The 13,609-nt window shown below is 45.1% G+C and overlaps 1 protein-coding gene across 4 annotated transcripts in view; it reads left to right on the top strand.

Moving 5' to 3' along the window:
* Positions 1-13,609, top strand: part of tprb (translocated promoter region b, nuclear basket protein) — a 38,914-nt gene that overhangs the window by 24,759 nt on the left and 546 nt on the right. For 2 of the 4 annotated variants that reach the window (XM_084164754.1, XM_084164756.1), the window contains exons 33-48: positions 2,322-2,518; positions 2,626-2,696; positions 2,799-2,998; positions 3,259-3,540; positions 3,720-3,964; positions 4,058-4,282; positions 5,424-5,564; positions 6,106-6,199; positions 6,536-6,675; positions 6,793-6,858; positions 7,687-7,775; positions 7,865-7,974; positions 8,210-8,308; positions 12,651-12,807; positions 12,962-13,080; positions 13,462-13,545. In XM_084164754.1, coding sequence (XP_084020880.1) covers positions 2,322-2,518; positions 2,626-2,696; positions 2,799-2,998; positions 3,259-3,540; positions 3,720-3,964; positions 4,058-4,282; positions 5,424-5,564; positions 6,106-6,199; positions 6,536-6,675; positions 6,793-6,858; positions 7,687-7,775; positions 7,865-7,974; positions 8,210-8,308; positions 12,651-12,807; positions 12,962-13,080; positions 13,462-13,545 — 2,319 coding nt within the window. Of the gene's footprint in view, positions 1-2,321; positions 2,519-2,625; positions 2,697-2,798; positions 2,999-3,258; positions 3,541-3,719; positions 3,965-4,057; positions 4,283-5,423; positions 5,565-6,105; positions 6,200-6,535; positions 6,676-6,792; positions 6,859-7,683; positions 7,776-7,864; positions 7,975-8,209; positions 8,309-12,650; positions 12,808-12,961; positions 13,081-13,461; positions 13,546-13,609 lie in introns of all 4 variants that reach the window. The other 2 variants (XM_084164753.1, XM_084164755.1) reach the window with 1 other exon arrangement.

The following is a 13,609-nucleotide window of genomic DNA, read 5'->3' as shown; positions in this document are numbered from 1 at the left end:
AGTACAGTTGCCGTACTAGGCGGTGATACAGCCCGACAGGATGCTCTCAATGGTGCATCTGTAAAAGTTTGTGGGGGTCTTAGGGGCCAAGCTGAAATTCTTCAGCCTCCTGAGGTTGAAGAGGCGCAGTTGCACCTTCTTCACCACACTGTCTGTGTGGGTGGACCATTTCAGATTGTCAGAGATGTGTACGCCAAGGAACTTGACGTATTTCACCTTCTCCAGTGTGCTCCCTCTGCTGTCTGTTGAAGTCCACGATCAGCGCCTTCGTTTTTTTGAGGCAGAGGTTATTTTTTCCTGGCACCACTCCGCCAGGGCCCTCACCTCCTCCCTGCAGGCTGTCTCGTCATTGTTGGTAATCAGGCCTACTACTGTTGTTGTCTGCAAACTTGATGATTTGAGTTGGAAGCGAGCGTGGCCAAGCAGTTATGGGTGAACAGGAAGGGGCTGAGCATGCATATTCAACCATATTCCCACTCACCTTGCCGTGGTTAAATGCGGTGGTTCGTGCTTTCAGTTTTGCATGAAAGCTGCCATCTATGCACAGTTTTTGGTTTGGGTAGGTTTTAATAGTCACAGTGGGAACAACATCCCCTATACACTTTCTGATGAACTCAGTCACTGTGTCAGTGTATATGTCAATGCTATTCTCAGAGGCAACCCGCAACATATCCCAGTCCGCGTGATCAAAACAATCTTGAAGCATGGATTCCGATTGGTCAGACCAGCATTGAATAGACCTTAGCACGGGTTCTTCCTGTTTTGAGTTTCTGCCTATAGGAAGGGAGGAGCAGAATGGAGTCGTGATCTGATTTGCCCAAGGGAGGGCGGGGGAGGCCCTTGTAGTCATCCCGGAAGGGAGACTAACAATGGTCGAGAGTTTTTGAAGTGCGAGTACTAGAGGCACTGTGTTGATAGAACTTCAGTAGCTTTTTCCTCATTTGCTTTGTTAAAGTCCCCAGTTACAAGAAATACGCCCTCAGGATATGTGGTTTCCAGTTTTCACAAAGTCCAGTGTAGTTCCTTGAGGGCCATCGTGGTATCGGCTTGAGGGGGAATATTCACGGCTGTGACTATAACCGAAGAGAATTCTCTTGAGGTAATACGGTCGGCATTTGATTGTGATGGTCATCCAGCAGGACAACAACCCCAACCACATATCCAAAAGCACCCAGGAATGGTTCAACAAGAAACACTGAACTGTTCTGGAGTGGTCAGGGAAGAGTCCAGATCTTAGGCACCCCTCAAACATTCAAGAATTAGAGCAGTTTGCTGCTGAAGAGTGGGCCAAATTGTCGGTAGAATAATTTTTTTTACATTTTAGTCATTTAGCAGAAGCTCTTATCCAGAGCAACTTACAGTTAGTGAGCGCATTCATTTTCATACTGCCCCCCCCGTGGGAAACGAACCCACAACCCTGGCGTTGCAAGCGCCATGCTCTACCAACTGAGCTACACTGGGCCATCAAGTTTATTGGTGCAGCAAGTTTATTGCTGGCTACAAGAAGCATTTGTAAACCGTTATCTTGGCCAAAGGCCGTGCAAGCAAGTACTAACTCCATGGTGGCAATAATTTTGTCCGTGCCATTTGTCTTTATTTAAAAAATAAATAATTTAAAATTAAGTTTGACAAAAATGTATTTGGTTCTGCAATGTTAAAAATCCAATAAGGTGTGGAGACCAATTTTATTTTCAATTTCACCATATGAGAAGAAATAGGGAATTATTTTAAAGGTGCAATATGCAGAAATCGCCGTTTTCAAATAAAATGTTATTTGTTACATGCACTGAATACAAAAGGTGTAGAACTTATGAGCCCTTAACCAACAATGCAGAGTTTTTAAAAAAGTAAAAAAATGTGCTAACTAAAGAAAAATAGTAACACAATAAAAATAACAATAATGAGGATATATACAAGGGATACCGGTATCGAATAGTTTGCCTCATTTCAGTTTGTGACAAAACAAGAATCATTATCGCGTCTAAACTGCTGTGAAATATCACTCAAGAACATATATATATATATTTTTTTTTAAAGCTATTTGAATCTGGTGTACAAAACTGAAAGGGGAAAAAAAGGAAAAACAAAACTTAAGCATAGAAATAGTGCCCACTCACATTTCTGTGAATTTGGTCGGTTCACCCAAAAAGTTACAAATTGCAGCTTTAAGAAAAGTGCAAGGGTGCCAATATATTTGTCCGCAACTGTATGTGAATGCTGATCTCTGATATTTTTTGTCTTGTCATCCAAACGTTTGCTGGGTGGTAAAAAAGAAAAGAAAAGGGGGGACCTTTTTGACCCTATCCCATCCTCCTCCCCAGGCTCCAAGGACCAGCTGCAGAAGGAAAATGAGGAGCTGAAGCAGCAGCGGGAGGAGCTGGAGGTCAGGGTCAGTGCTCTGAAGTCCCAGTACGAGGGCCGTCTGAGCCGCCAGGAGAGGGAGCTGCGGGACCTGAGGGAACAGCAGGAGAGACACGGAGAGCAGAGGGATGAGCCTCCTGAACAGGGTCCCAGCAAGGTGAGAGATGGAGGGGTTAATGGAGGCATAGATTTCAATAGAGCACTTGTGCTTTCTACCCGACTAGCCTGGATTGCTATTAATTTTTCCTCCTCTCCTACCTATAGGCCCAGGAACAGCAGAGGACCACAGAGCAGCGAGGACCACTGAAGACCACCCCAGCTGCAGACAGGGGCAGGTGAAGTATTCACACACACTCTCTCTCCCGCACACACACTCACTACACTTGGATAACTTGTGCAATAACGTTTTCACCTGTTGTATTTCCCCTTCCCCATAGCGCCAGTACCTCTGAGCCCCCTACTGCCAACATCAAGCCCACCCCTCTAGGGGCCCAAGGCCCCAGCAAGCCCCCTGCCAACCCCGGGAACAAGTCCACCCCCCGGGCCAGCATTCGGCCCATGATCACCCCCGCCACCGTGCCCACCCCCACCCCTACTGCCACCGTCATGCCCACCACACAGGTGGAGAACCAGGAAGGTGAGGAGTTCTGTGGAACCAATATCACTGTTGGCATGATGTGAATGTTATAGCATAAATATTTGAGTATTGGTCATTTTTAAAGCACAGGATGACTGTCTGTGAAGTGTTTTGGTAGTTGAAGTGCACTTTATTACTTGAATCGGATGAGATCCATGAGGGGGAGAATGAGCACATTTCAGACGGATGGAGAATCAGACCGCAGCCATGGTATTTCCCTCTCTGAACTGTATTGACCCTGTCACCTCTGACCCCTACAGCCATGCAGTCATCCGAGGGCCCGCTGGAGCATGTGACAGTGTACGGCAGTGCCAGTGGTTCAGTACGGTCAACCAGCCCCAATGTTCAGACCACCAACCCAATGCTGGTGGTCCAGCAGACCCAGACCCAGACTACAGCCTTCGTCCAACCAACACAGCAACAGAGCCTGCCCCACACTGAACCAGCCAATCAGGAGCAGCCCCCTGCCCCAGTCGTCATGGAAGCGGCACCCAGTTCGCAAATAGAGAGGCCGTCGACGTCCACAGCTGTGTTTGGGACAGGTGAGAGATGGGATTAAATCTAACCAGGAGTTTCTATAGATTTGGGGTGTAGTAGCGTTGTCTAACTAAGCTTAAGGGTTGGCAATGAGTGAAGTTCTCGCTGCATTACCACTGGTCCTCTAATATTGAATTAACTGCATATCTACCAAGTTAGAAATGTGTATTTTCCAATTCTACAGTTTCAGCCACCCCAGGTACATCCTCCATGTCCAAGAGATCTCGTGAGGAGGAGCAGGACAGCTCTATGGTGACCGACACAGACACCACCCAGGAGGACCCCTCTGAACCCCCCATGCCCAAGAAGCTACGCATCATTCAGAGAGTCGACCCAGAGGAGCCAGAGGCCCAGGAGGAGGTGCTGGCTGAGGGCAGTGCAGAGGAACTGGTGCCTGGAGAGAGCCAGGAAGCCCCAGACACCAGCCAGGTATGTGTGTGATACCCACCCTATCTCGAGAGGCTGCTGATATAGTCTTTCAGTCTGGTTTGTGTGTCTGTAATCATGTGTTTGTATCAGCAGGTGGTGGAGGAGTACCCAGTATTAGAGGAGGCTGAAGAGGAGGGGACAGCGTCTCAGTCAGTCCCTGTAGAGCTGCTCCTGTCCCAGCAAATAGCTATCACGTTCTCATACGACGCCAACGAAGAACCCCCCCAGCACGATGTCATCGTCATAGTGACTGACTCGGAGAGCGAGGACGAGCAGCAGCAGCAGGAGGAGGTGGAGGATGATGAGGAAGAGGAACCGGTATGGACTAAGGGAATCGACTGTTGTCAATGGAAATATTTTAGTTGCTAGACACTTTAATTGAGCCTTCTCTAAGCCCCCCCCCCCTTGGTTACTGTTACAACATTTTCCCGGGAAGCCCAATTCTCCCTTCTAACCGCTGGCGAAGTCCCCTCACAATGATCTCATACTGTGTTTTTAGTACACAATTAAATTAAACGGACTACCCCTTGCTAATCAGGAGACTCTCAGGTAGGTCGTGGTGGACTGTCATTACAATTGCTTCACAGGAACCTGGTAAAATGAAGGTTGTAGTGTGGCTAGCCACTGGATGGCTCTGAATGCACTGTCAGCATGCAGTCAGTTACTAACACCTTTTGGCGCTAACTAGCACTCAAATCGTATCCGGATGTCGACAGCAGATGAGTTCTATTCATAACATGGCTAACTTAGCTAGCTAACATACATTTAGAAAAAAACCTAGTTATATTAACTGGCTAGTTAGTTAGCTAGCCTTAGCAACGTTGGGTGGTCAATAGTGAGAGCTATTTAACCAGCTGAGCTAGCAAACAATGTATCAAAAGTATAATTTCGTATTCTAAAAATACTCCAACAGGCTCTGCTTTTCAGGAATCACAGTAGCAAGTACCCCTGGTGCACAGTTTTTGGAAGAAAACTCAGTTTTTGTAATGCCCTCAATGGCTTTCATGCATTTAAAATGTGAGCTTGCCTGAGGTGTTTGCTATCCATTGAAGTGCTGTGATTGGTTGCCAAACATTCTGGGGCGGGGTTTAGCAAATGGTCAATGGAACTCCCTCAAGTCTTAGAAAAAATCTTGCCTAAAATGATTTGAGAGTATATGGCACTTAGAAATATGTGGAACTCTATTAGAAGGGATGAAAATGTTGATATGCAGCCCATACTCATTACATTTTACATTTTAGTCATTTAGCAGACGCTCTTATCCAGAGCGACTTACAGGAGCAATTAGGGTTAAGTGCCTTGCTCAAGGGAACATCGACAGATTTTTCACCTAGTCGGCTTGGGGATTAGAACCAGCGACCTTTCGCTCTTAACCACTAAGCTACCTGCCGCCCACTCATAATGTTAAATTCAACAATGACTGTGTTGATTGAGACCTTCTACATTTTCCTCTCTGTAGGACTATGATGACGAGGAGGATGAGGACGAGGAGGAAGAGGAGGAGGAGGATGAAGATGATGGAGGGATGGGAGATGAAGGAGAGGAGAGCAATGAAGGGAGCGGAGACGGCAATGAGGCATACGAAGGCGACGACACAGAGGTAAGCTCCCCACACACACCGTTACAAACTTAACCATGTCATTTCCAGCATGTGTTTTGTAATCCCGCTCTCTCTCACTTCCTGTCTTGCACCCACTCCCTAATTCTTTCCAACTCACGTCTCTCGGATGTTACAGCCAGACATGCACGTTTTTCTGTGACGCATTGGTGTCTCAGCAGTGCTCTTGCTTCACTCTGCTACCTCATGTCTGTGTTGTGATCTAGAGTGACAGTGTGTGTGGGAGGGAAGGAGGTGTTGGGGGAACTGAAGGTCCTGGAGATTTGGCAGGGGAGAAGGGTGGGTGGGGGCTTTGTGGTCAGGGTGGGGGTGCAGAAGAAAGCGGGCCACACCCTCCCCGTCTAGCTAGCTGTAAAGTTACTAGACCTCTAAGGGAACGCCTGTACAAGGGAAATGAATCATGATCAGCATGTGCTGCTTACCACAAGAACATAGTGCGTGGGAACCATCCTGTAACGTCTCCTTCTTTCCTGTCTCTCCCACTGTGTGTGTGTGTGTGTGTGTGTGCCTCCCTCCCTCCCAGGGTGCTGATGGGACGGACCCAGGCACGGAGACGGAGGAGAGTCTAGGAGCATCTGACTCCACCCAGCGCCCGGCCGACTCCCAGACACACAGCTGTAAGACGATGGAAACTGTCACACACTGTTGTCTCTACAGACCTCTGACACTTTTGAGTAACTGAGAGATGTAATATGTTGGTGTCTGTCAGGATTGAGAGATACATTTTAGTCACTGTGTTGGTAGACTAACCAAGACAATAGATTCAACATATCGGAAACTGATACGGACATGAGCCTATTTCATAATATTATTGGGGTGTCTGTTAGTTCAACAGACAATGATGTAACAAGGAAAGGTGATGCAAACTCCGTCTGTCTGATGGAGAGATTACGTTTGTGTTGAGATTTTAACTGTGTTAAACTAAACCACATTGTCGTCTCCTGTTCTGTCAGTCGAGGGCAGCAGCAGTATGGAAGCCTTCTCAAGTGAACCAACCACCTCTGCTCCCAGAATGCCCCAGTCTCCACGGAGAACACCCCACCCACTGCCCCCCCACCTCAACATCACCCAGGAACGGGGACCCCCCGCTCAGGTACAGGTTTGTGCTTATGAGTCAATATAGCCAGTGTGTCTGTGCGTAAGACAATTGTATTGCAGTGTTTGTGGTGTGGTTACATCTGTGTAGTACCGAGTTGTGTGTGTCTTACAGCGCCCCATGCGTCACCAGTCTGTAGGCAGAGTCCCTCAGCTCACCCCTGGGATGGCCAGCAGCGGAGTAAGTCACCCCCTTACATCTTAAAGGGATATAGTGCAAGAATTTGGCAATCAGTCCCTATTCTACTTACCCAGAGTCAGATGAACTCATGGATATGATTTTTATGTCTCTGCATGCAGTTTAAAGGAAGTTGAAGGTCGTTTTCACAAGCCATTGTTAACTGGCGTTAGCGCAATGCCTGGAAGTATATGGGAACAGGTAGCATGCTAGCTGTTATCATTGACTTCCAGGCATTGTGCTAACGCTAGTTAGCAATGGCTTGTGAAAACGACCTTCAACTTCCTTTAAACTGCATGCAGAGACATAGAAATGGTATACATGAGTTTATCTGGTTAAGTAGAAAAAGGGCTTAGTTGCGAAAACCTCGCACTATCCCTTTAAACTGCAACTCATGTGTTGTGTTGTCAGTGTTTGTATAATATAGATCCCGGATTATATTTCAGTTCACCAATTATTATCAGCTGATATTGGCCTTTTTAGCGCTGTATCGGACGATAATTCTACCGATAACCGATATTTAATAAATAGGATGAAAAAAGGAATGTCATGCTTATCTGAATTGCGGCCATTCTCATGTGTCATTGTCACAATGTAAAAAATCAACATTTGAAGCATATTTCTTGGACTATTCCTCTTTTGGATGGCAATATATGAGAATTCAATGTGGAAAAATGACACTTTTTCATTTCCCCGCTGTAAAACAGTATATTGGCAGATGTATTGGTAAGTTTGGTCCCCCCAAAAAACGGAGTCGGTATCGGACCCAAAAATAGATTTCGGTCAGGCTCTAGTATAATATTATTTCCTCCCTCTGCCTTCCTACAGCAGCATTTCTTTGACGATGATGACAGGATGGTTCCCAGTACTCCTACTCTGGTGGCGCCACACCGCTCTGACAGCTTTGCAGAAGCTATCCAGTGAGTAACACACACTAAAATCAGCAGCTAAACACCGCTAGTAAAGACTCCATAGTACTTCTAACCTCTTCTCGCTCTCTGTGGTCCAGTTCTCCCCAGGTGGCTGGTGTACCCCGGTTCAGGTTCGGCACCCCAGAGGACCTGATGCCCCAGACCACCACCTCCCACTCTGACCTGGGACAGCTGGCCTCACAAGGAGGTACTGGACTGTACACAGGCACACCTCATCCCTTTTCTATTTCTCCATACCCTACCATTGAGACACCCCCACTCTCTCTGTCCTCATACATACCACTGAGATCAACATATTAGTTATATGCTCCTCACTGTCTGTCTTTCTCAGATAGCTATTAGAGACATTTGATGAGATCTTACTTTTGCCATGTCCATATCTCCATCTTTCTTTGGTGAAGTAAGAAGTGTGTGTGTTGTAGGTCTTGGGATGTATGATAGTCCTCTGTTCCTGCCTGGTCATGAGGATGAGTCTGGGGGCCTCAGCGTTCCCACCACACCCCTGCAGGTGGCTGCCCCAGGTACGGTACACACACACACACTAGGGTGACCACATGTCCATGGATTGTGAAGGACAGTCTTGCATTTTGTCCCGCAACCCAACAATCATGTCCTGCATTTTTCTTTTTTTTCCACAAAACATAATTAACGAAAAGCAAAACATACAATAATCCCCACCCTCACCCCTGATTGGAGGACCTCAGACATTTACACTGTATATTTGTCTATATACTTATTCCAACACTCATTAATTCCACCCTTCAGACAGCCATAGATCAACCCATTTTCCCCAATAAATCATAATTCTACCATTTCCTCTCACAATACATCCCTCCATTCTCCCATGGTGTCTCACTAGGGACTTGAATCTCCCCATCTGGAACATTTCTGCTGAAATTGCCCCCAAAATAAACATTTTACCCAAGATCACAATTCTATTTCCTATTGACTGACTGTGGTCCTTCAAATCTCCCAGCAATAAAGTTTGCAGGTCCAACCTGATAATATGTCATAGTAACCATTCCTGGACCTGACTCCAAAAACAAGCTACCGATGGACAGTACCAAAAGAGATGCTCTATTGATTCTGTTTCCGCATGGCAGTCTGCACTGGTCTGACTGTTGAATACCCCATATACTGAGCATTCTTTTTGTAGCGATAATTTTATATAATAGTTTAAATTGAAAATAACTAATTGATGAATAAATTGTTTTGTTTATCGGTTGATAAACCCGATGCCATTGGGACATCGAAAATCTGTTCCCAACTATCTTTACTTTTATGTGGCATAGTTGTCAACCCTCTTGACTGTAAGTGAAACTGATACATTTTACGATTTATATTAGTAGTTTTAAGCCATTTAGAATTTTCTTATTGGTGGCAGACATTCATTCCTTTCTCTTAAGTAATTGCCTTTTCCATTTTTGTGGCAGAGCTGCGATGTTGGTTATTATTTTGTGTTGAGCATACAGTACATCTCCATACACCTGGATTAATTGGTTGTATGACAAAATTCTACCGTTATTGTTTACAATGTCCTGCATTTTATCAACAAATTCAATCCACTAATTTAGAAAAAAATAGGTTGATTTGTCCTGTATTTCAGTCAGACATTCCAACCTGTCTCCTCTTGTAGTCGCGTTGCACTTATGAAAATATATATCATAAGGATGTGGTACTGGTGATGTTGAACACTTCTCTAATCTTTGAGATCTGATATTCTATGCAGCGCAAGTCGAAGTAGGCCAATGTTATATTGTAAACCAATCCCATTTGTCTAATCCTTTCGGGCTAAATTCCAGCTGAACTTGGAGAGGACAGTTAACCTCCTAGAGTCGATTGTGCCGATCGAAGCTGCATAACAAAAAATATCCCCATCAAAATCTGTCAGTTTAAGCTAGAGATCTGTTTTTTGCATTGGATGCGTCTCAATCCACCGCATCCGCCAGTGTCGCACTTCTGCGGTGAAAGGTGGCTAGAGCGATGTTTGTCAGACCATGAGACATCCCGAAAATCGGTATTTTCACGTAAACGTCTGTAGCGTCCGAACCATTTGGGATACAAACTAATGGGACCCCAATCTACGACCCCCACAAGTGTCACAGGACTCGTCTGAAGGTAACTGGTATCGGTAAAAAAAAAACTGAATGGAAGTAGTTTTGTGCCTACCCCAAAAAAGGGGTTACATACAATACCAGTCAAAAGTTTTAGAACACCTACTCATTCAAGGGTTTTTCTTTATCTTTTCTAGTTTCTACATTGTATAATAAGATTTTCTATGGGGTTGAGATCTGGAGACTGGCTAGGCCACTCCAGGACCTTGAAATGCTTCTTACGAAGCCACTCATTCGTTGCCCGGGCGGTGTGTTTGGGATCATTGTCATGCTGAAAGACCCAGCCACGTTTCATCTTCAATGCCCTTGCTGATGGAAGGAGGTTTTCACTCAAAATCTCACGATACATGGCCCCATTCATTCTTTCCTTTACACGGATCAGTCGTCCTGGTCCCTTTGCAGAAAAACAGCCCCAAAGCATGATGTTTCCACCCCCATGCTTCACAGTAGGTATGGTGTTCTTTGGATGCAACTCAGCATTCTTTGTCCTCCAAACACGACGAGTTGAGTTTTTACCAAAAAGTTCTATTTTGGTTTCATCTGACCATATGACATTCTCCCAATCCTCTTCTGGATCATCCAAATGCACTCTAGCAAACTTCAGACGGGCCTGGACATGTACTGGCTTAAGCAGGGGGACACGTCTGGCACTGCAGGATTTGAGTCCCTGGCGGCGTAGTGTGTTACTGATGGTAGGCTTTGTTACTTTGGTCCCAGCTCTCTGCAGGTCATTCACTAGGTCCCCCCGTGTGGTTCTGGGATTTTTGCTCACCGTTCTTGTGATCATTTTGACCCCACGGGGTGAGATCTTGCGTGGAGCCCTAGATCGAGGGAGATTATCAGTGGTCTTGTATGTCTTCCATTTCCTAATAATTGCTCCCACAGTTGATTTCTTCAAACCAAGCTGCTTACCTATTGCAGATTCAGTCTTCCCAGGGTGTGCAGGTCTACAATTTTGTTTCTGGTGTCCTTTGACAGCTCTTTGGTCTTGGCCATAGTGGAGTTTGGAGTGTGACTGTTTGAGGTTGTGGACAGGTGTCTTTTATACTGATAACAAGTTCAAACAGGTGCCATTAATACAGGTAATGAGTGGAGGACAGAGGAGCCTCCTAAAGAAGAAGTTACAGGTCTGTGAGAGCCAGAAATCTTGCTTGTTTGTAGGTGACCAAATACTTATTTTCCACCATAATTTGCAAATAAATTCATTAAAAATCCTACAATGTGATTTTCTGGATTTTCTTTCCTCAATTTGTCTGTCATAGTTGACGTGTACCTATGATGAAAATTACAGGCCTCTCTCGTCTTTTTAAGTGGGAGAACTTGCACAATTGGTGGCTGACTAAATACTTTTTTTCCCCACTGTACATATGAATACAGTTGAAGTCGGAAGTTTACATACACTTAGGTTGGAGTCCATTAAAACCCGTTTTTCAACCACTCCACAAATGTCTTGTTAACAAACTATAGTTTTGGCAAGTCGGTTAGGACATCTACTTTGTGCATGACACAAGTAATTTTTCCAACAATTGTTTACAGACAGATTATATCACAATTCCAGTGGGTCAGAAGTTTACATACATTAAGATACTTTTGTACCTGTTTCAACCAGCATCTTCATAAGGTCCTTTGCTGTTGTTCTGGGATTGATTTGCACTTTTCGCACCAAAGTACGTTCATCTCTAGGAGACAGAACGCGCCTCCTTCCTGAGCGGTATGACAGCTGCGTGGTCCCATGGTGTTTATACTTGCGTACTATTGTTTGTACAGATGAACGTGGTACCTTCAGGCGTTTGGAAATTGCTCCCAAGGATGAACCAGACTTGTAGAGGTCTACAATTAGAGGTCTTATTTCTTTTGATTTTCCCATGTCGTCAAGCAAAGAGGTACGGAGTTTGAAGGTAGGCCTTGAAATACATCCACAGGTACACCTCCAATTGACTCAAATGACGTCAATTAGCCTATCAGAAGCTTCTAAAGCCATGACATCAACTTAGTGTATGTAAACTTCTGACCAACTGGAGTTGTGATACATTGAATTATAAGTGAAATAATCAGTCTGTAAACAATTGTTGGAAAAATTAGATTAGTAGATGTCCTAGCCGACTTGCCAAATCTATAGTTTGTTAACAAGAAATTTGTGGAGTAGTTAAAAAACAAGTTTTAATGACTCCAACCTAAGTGTATGTAAACATCCGACTTCAACTGTGTGTGTGTGTGTGTGTGTGTGTGTGTGTGTGTATGTGTGCATATATATATATATATATTTTATAATTTTTTTCCCCCCTGGATTTAGGACAGACCCTTAAATCTTGTTTCTTATGATACATTTTTTGACTGTCCTTTTTGCCCTTTATGAATGTGTTATTCAATGCGTTTTTCTTTACCTAAAGGGGTCCTAAAATTCTAAATCAAATAGCTAAATGATTCATAGTATGAACATGTCCTGCAAAATCATCCCTTTGTCCTGCATTTGGGTATTTTAAATATGCTCAACCTAACACACACACACACACATTATTTCTCTCTACTCCCTCACTCACTCGAGAAAATGTGAGAATTGTGAAATGTGTACCAGTTTAACAGTTTGATTATTGACAGAGCCGGCAGGTAGCGTTGGGCCGAAAGGTTGCTGGTTCGAATCCCCGAGCCGACTAGCTGAAAAATCAGTCGACGTGCCTTTGAGCAAGGCACTTAACCTTAGTTCCTCTGGATAAGAGCGTCTTCTAATTCACTCTCCCCCTCCCTCCAGTGTCCATATTCGCAGAGGTCCCGCCCTCTGATGGCACGGAACACACCTCTCAGTCTGTTCCCATAGTAATCACCTCAACCCCAGGCTTGGCGGTGGCCGGAGGACCCAGTCCTGGGGACGAGAGGGATGATGTCTTCATGGAGCCTGAGGGAGACCGGTGAGACCACCTTGCTTACTCTATGAAATTGATCAAAAGTAAAGCTTCAAATCGTATAGCTAACTGATATAGCTAACTGTACTTGAACCACAGCATTAATAAATAGTGTGATCCTCCATAGTGAATGACCTGTGTGTGTTGTGTACGTGTCCAGTGTGGAGGTATCTCTGGAAACTGTGATGTCTCGGGCAGGGGAGATGGAGGAACCTGCCCAGCTCTCAGACGATTCCAGCCTGCCTTCTACCAGCCAGGAACTCTCCTCCAGCACCGCAGGTTCTGACCCCAACGCTCTACAGTACTCTAACCTCTACCCTATGGACCCCTTATCCACTAGCTAACCCTCAATACCTTAGCGTGCCCTACCCAAGCCAAGAAGAGACCTACTCCTCTGCACACTTACCAATACCCCTCCATTCATACTGGTTGTTGGAATTGTAGTTTGTCAACATTCTAGTAGTGAGATTCCTCTCAAATTTGAGTATTAATACTGGTTTTATAGGAGCTTGGCTCTGACCGCCTTGGAATGTTTAATTACAGGGTCCATTGTCTCTGACTAGTAGGCCAGATTGCTTTCTCAGTTTTGGCTGTAGTAGCACCCAGTGTTAGAATGAGCCGTGTGTAACTGTGCCCTTTGTCTCTCTGCCTCTACCTTAGACACTAGTAGCACTCAGCCCAAACCCTCTAGACCAGGACACAGCCGACAGCTCCAACGCTGGACAGAGAACCGCATGAGGAGAGGTGAGATAAAACATACAGACATGTATACTGTACACAACTATTAATACAACATATAAAACCAAGT

Source organism: Coregonus lavaretus (genome assembly GCF_964263955.1).
Source record: "Coregonus lavaretus genome assembly, chromosome: 6".
In the NCBI taxonomy this organism is placed as follows: Eukaryota; Metazoa; Chordata; class Actinopteri; order Salmoniformes; family Salmonidae; genus Coregonus; species Coregonus lavaretus.
This window is presented reverse-complemented; position numbering and strand designations above follow the sequence as displayed.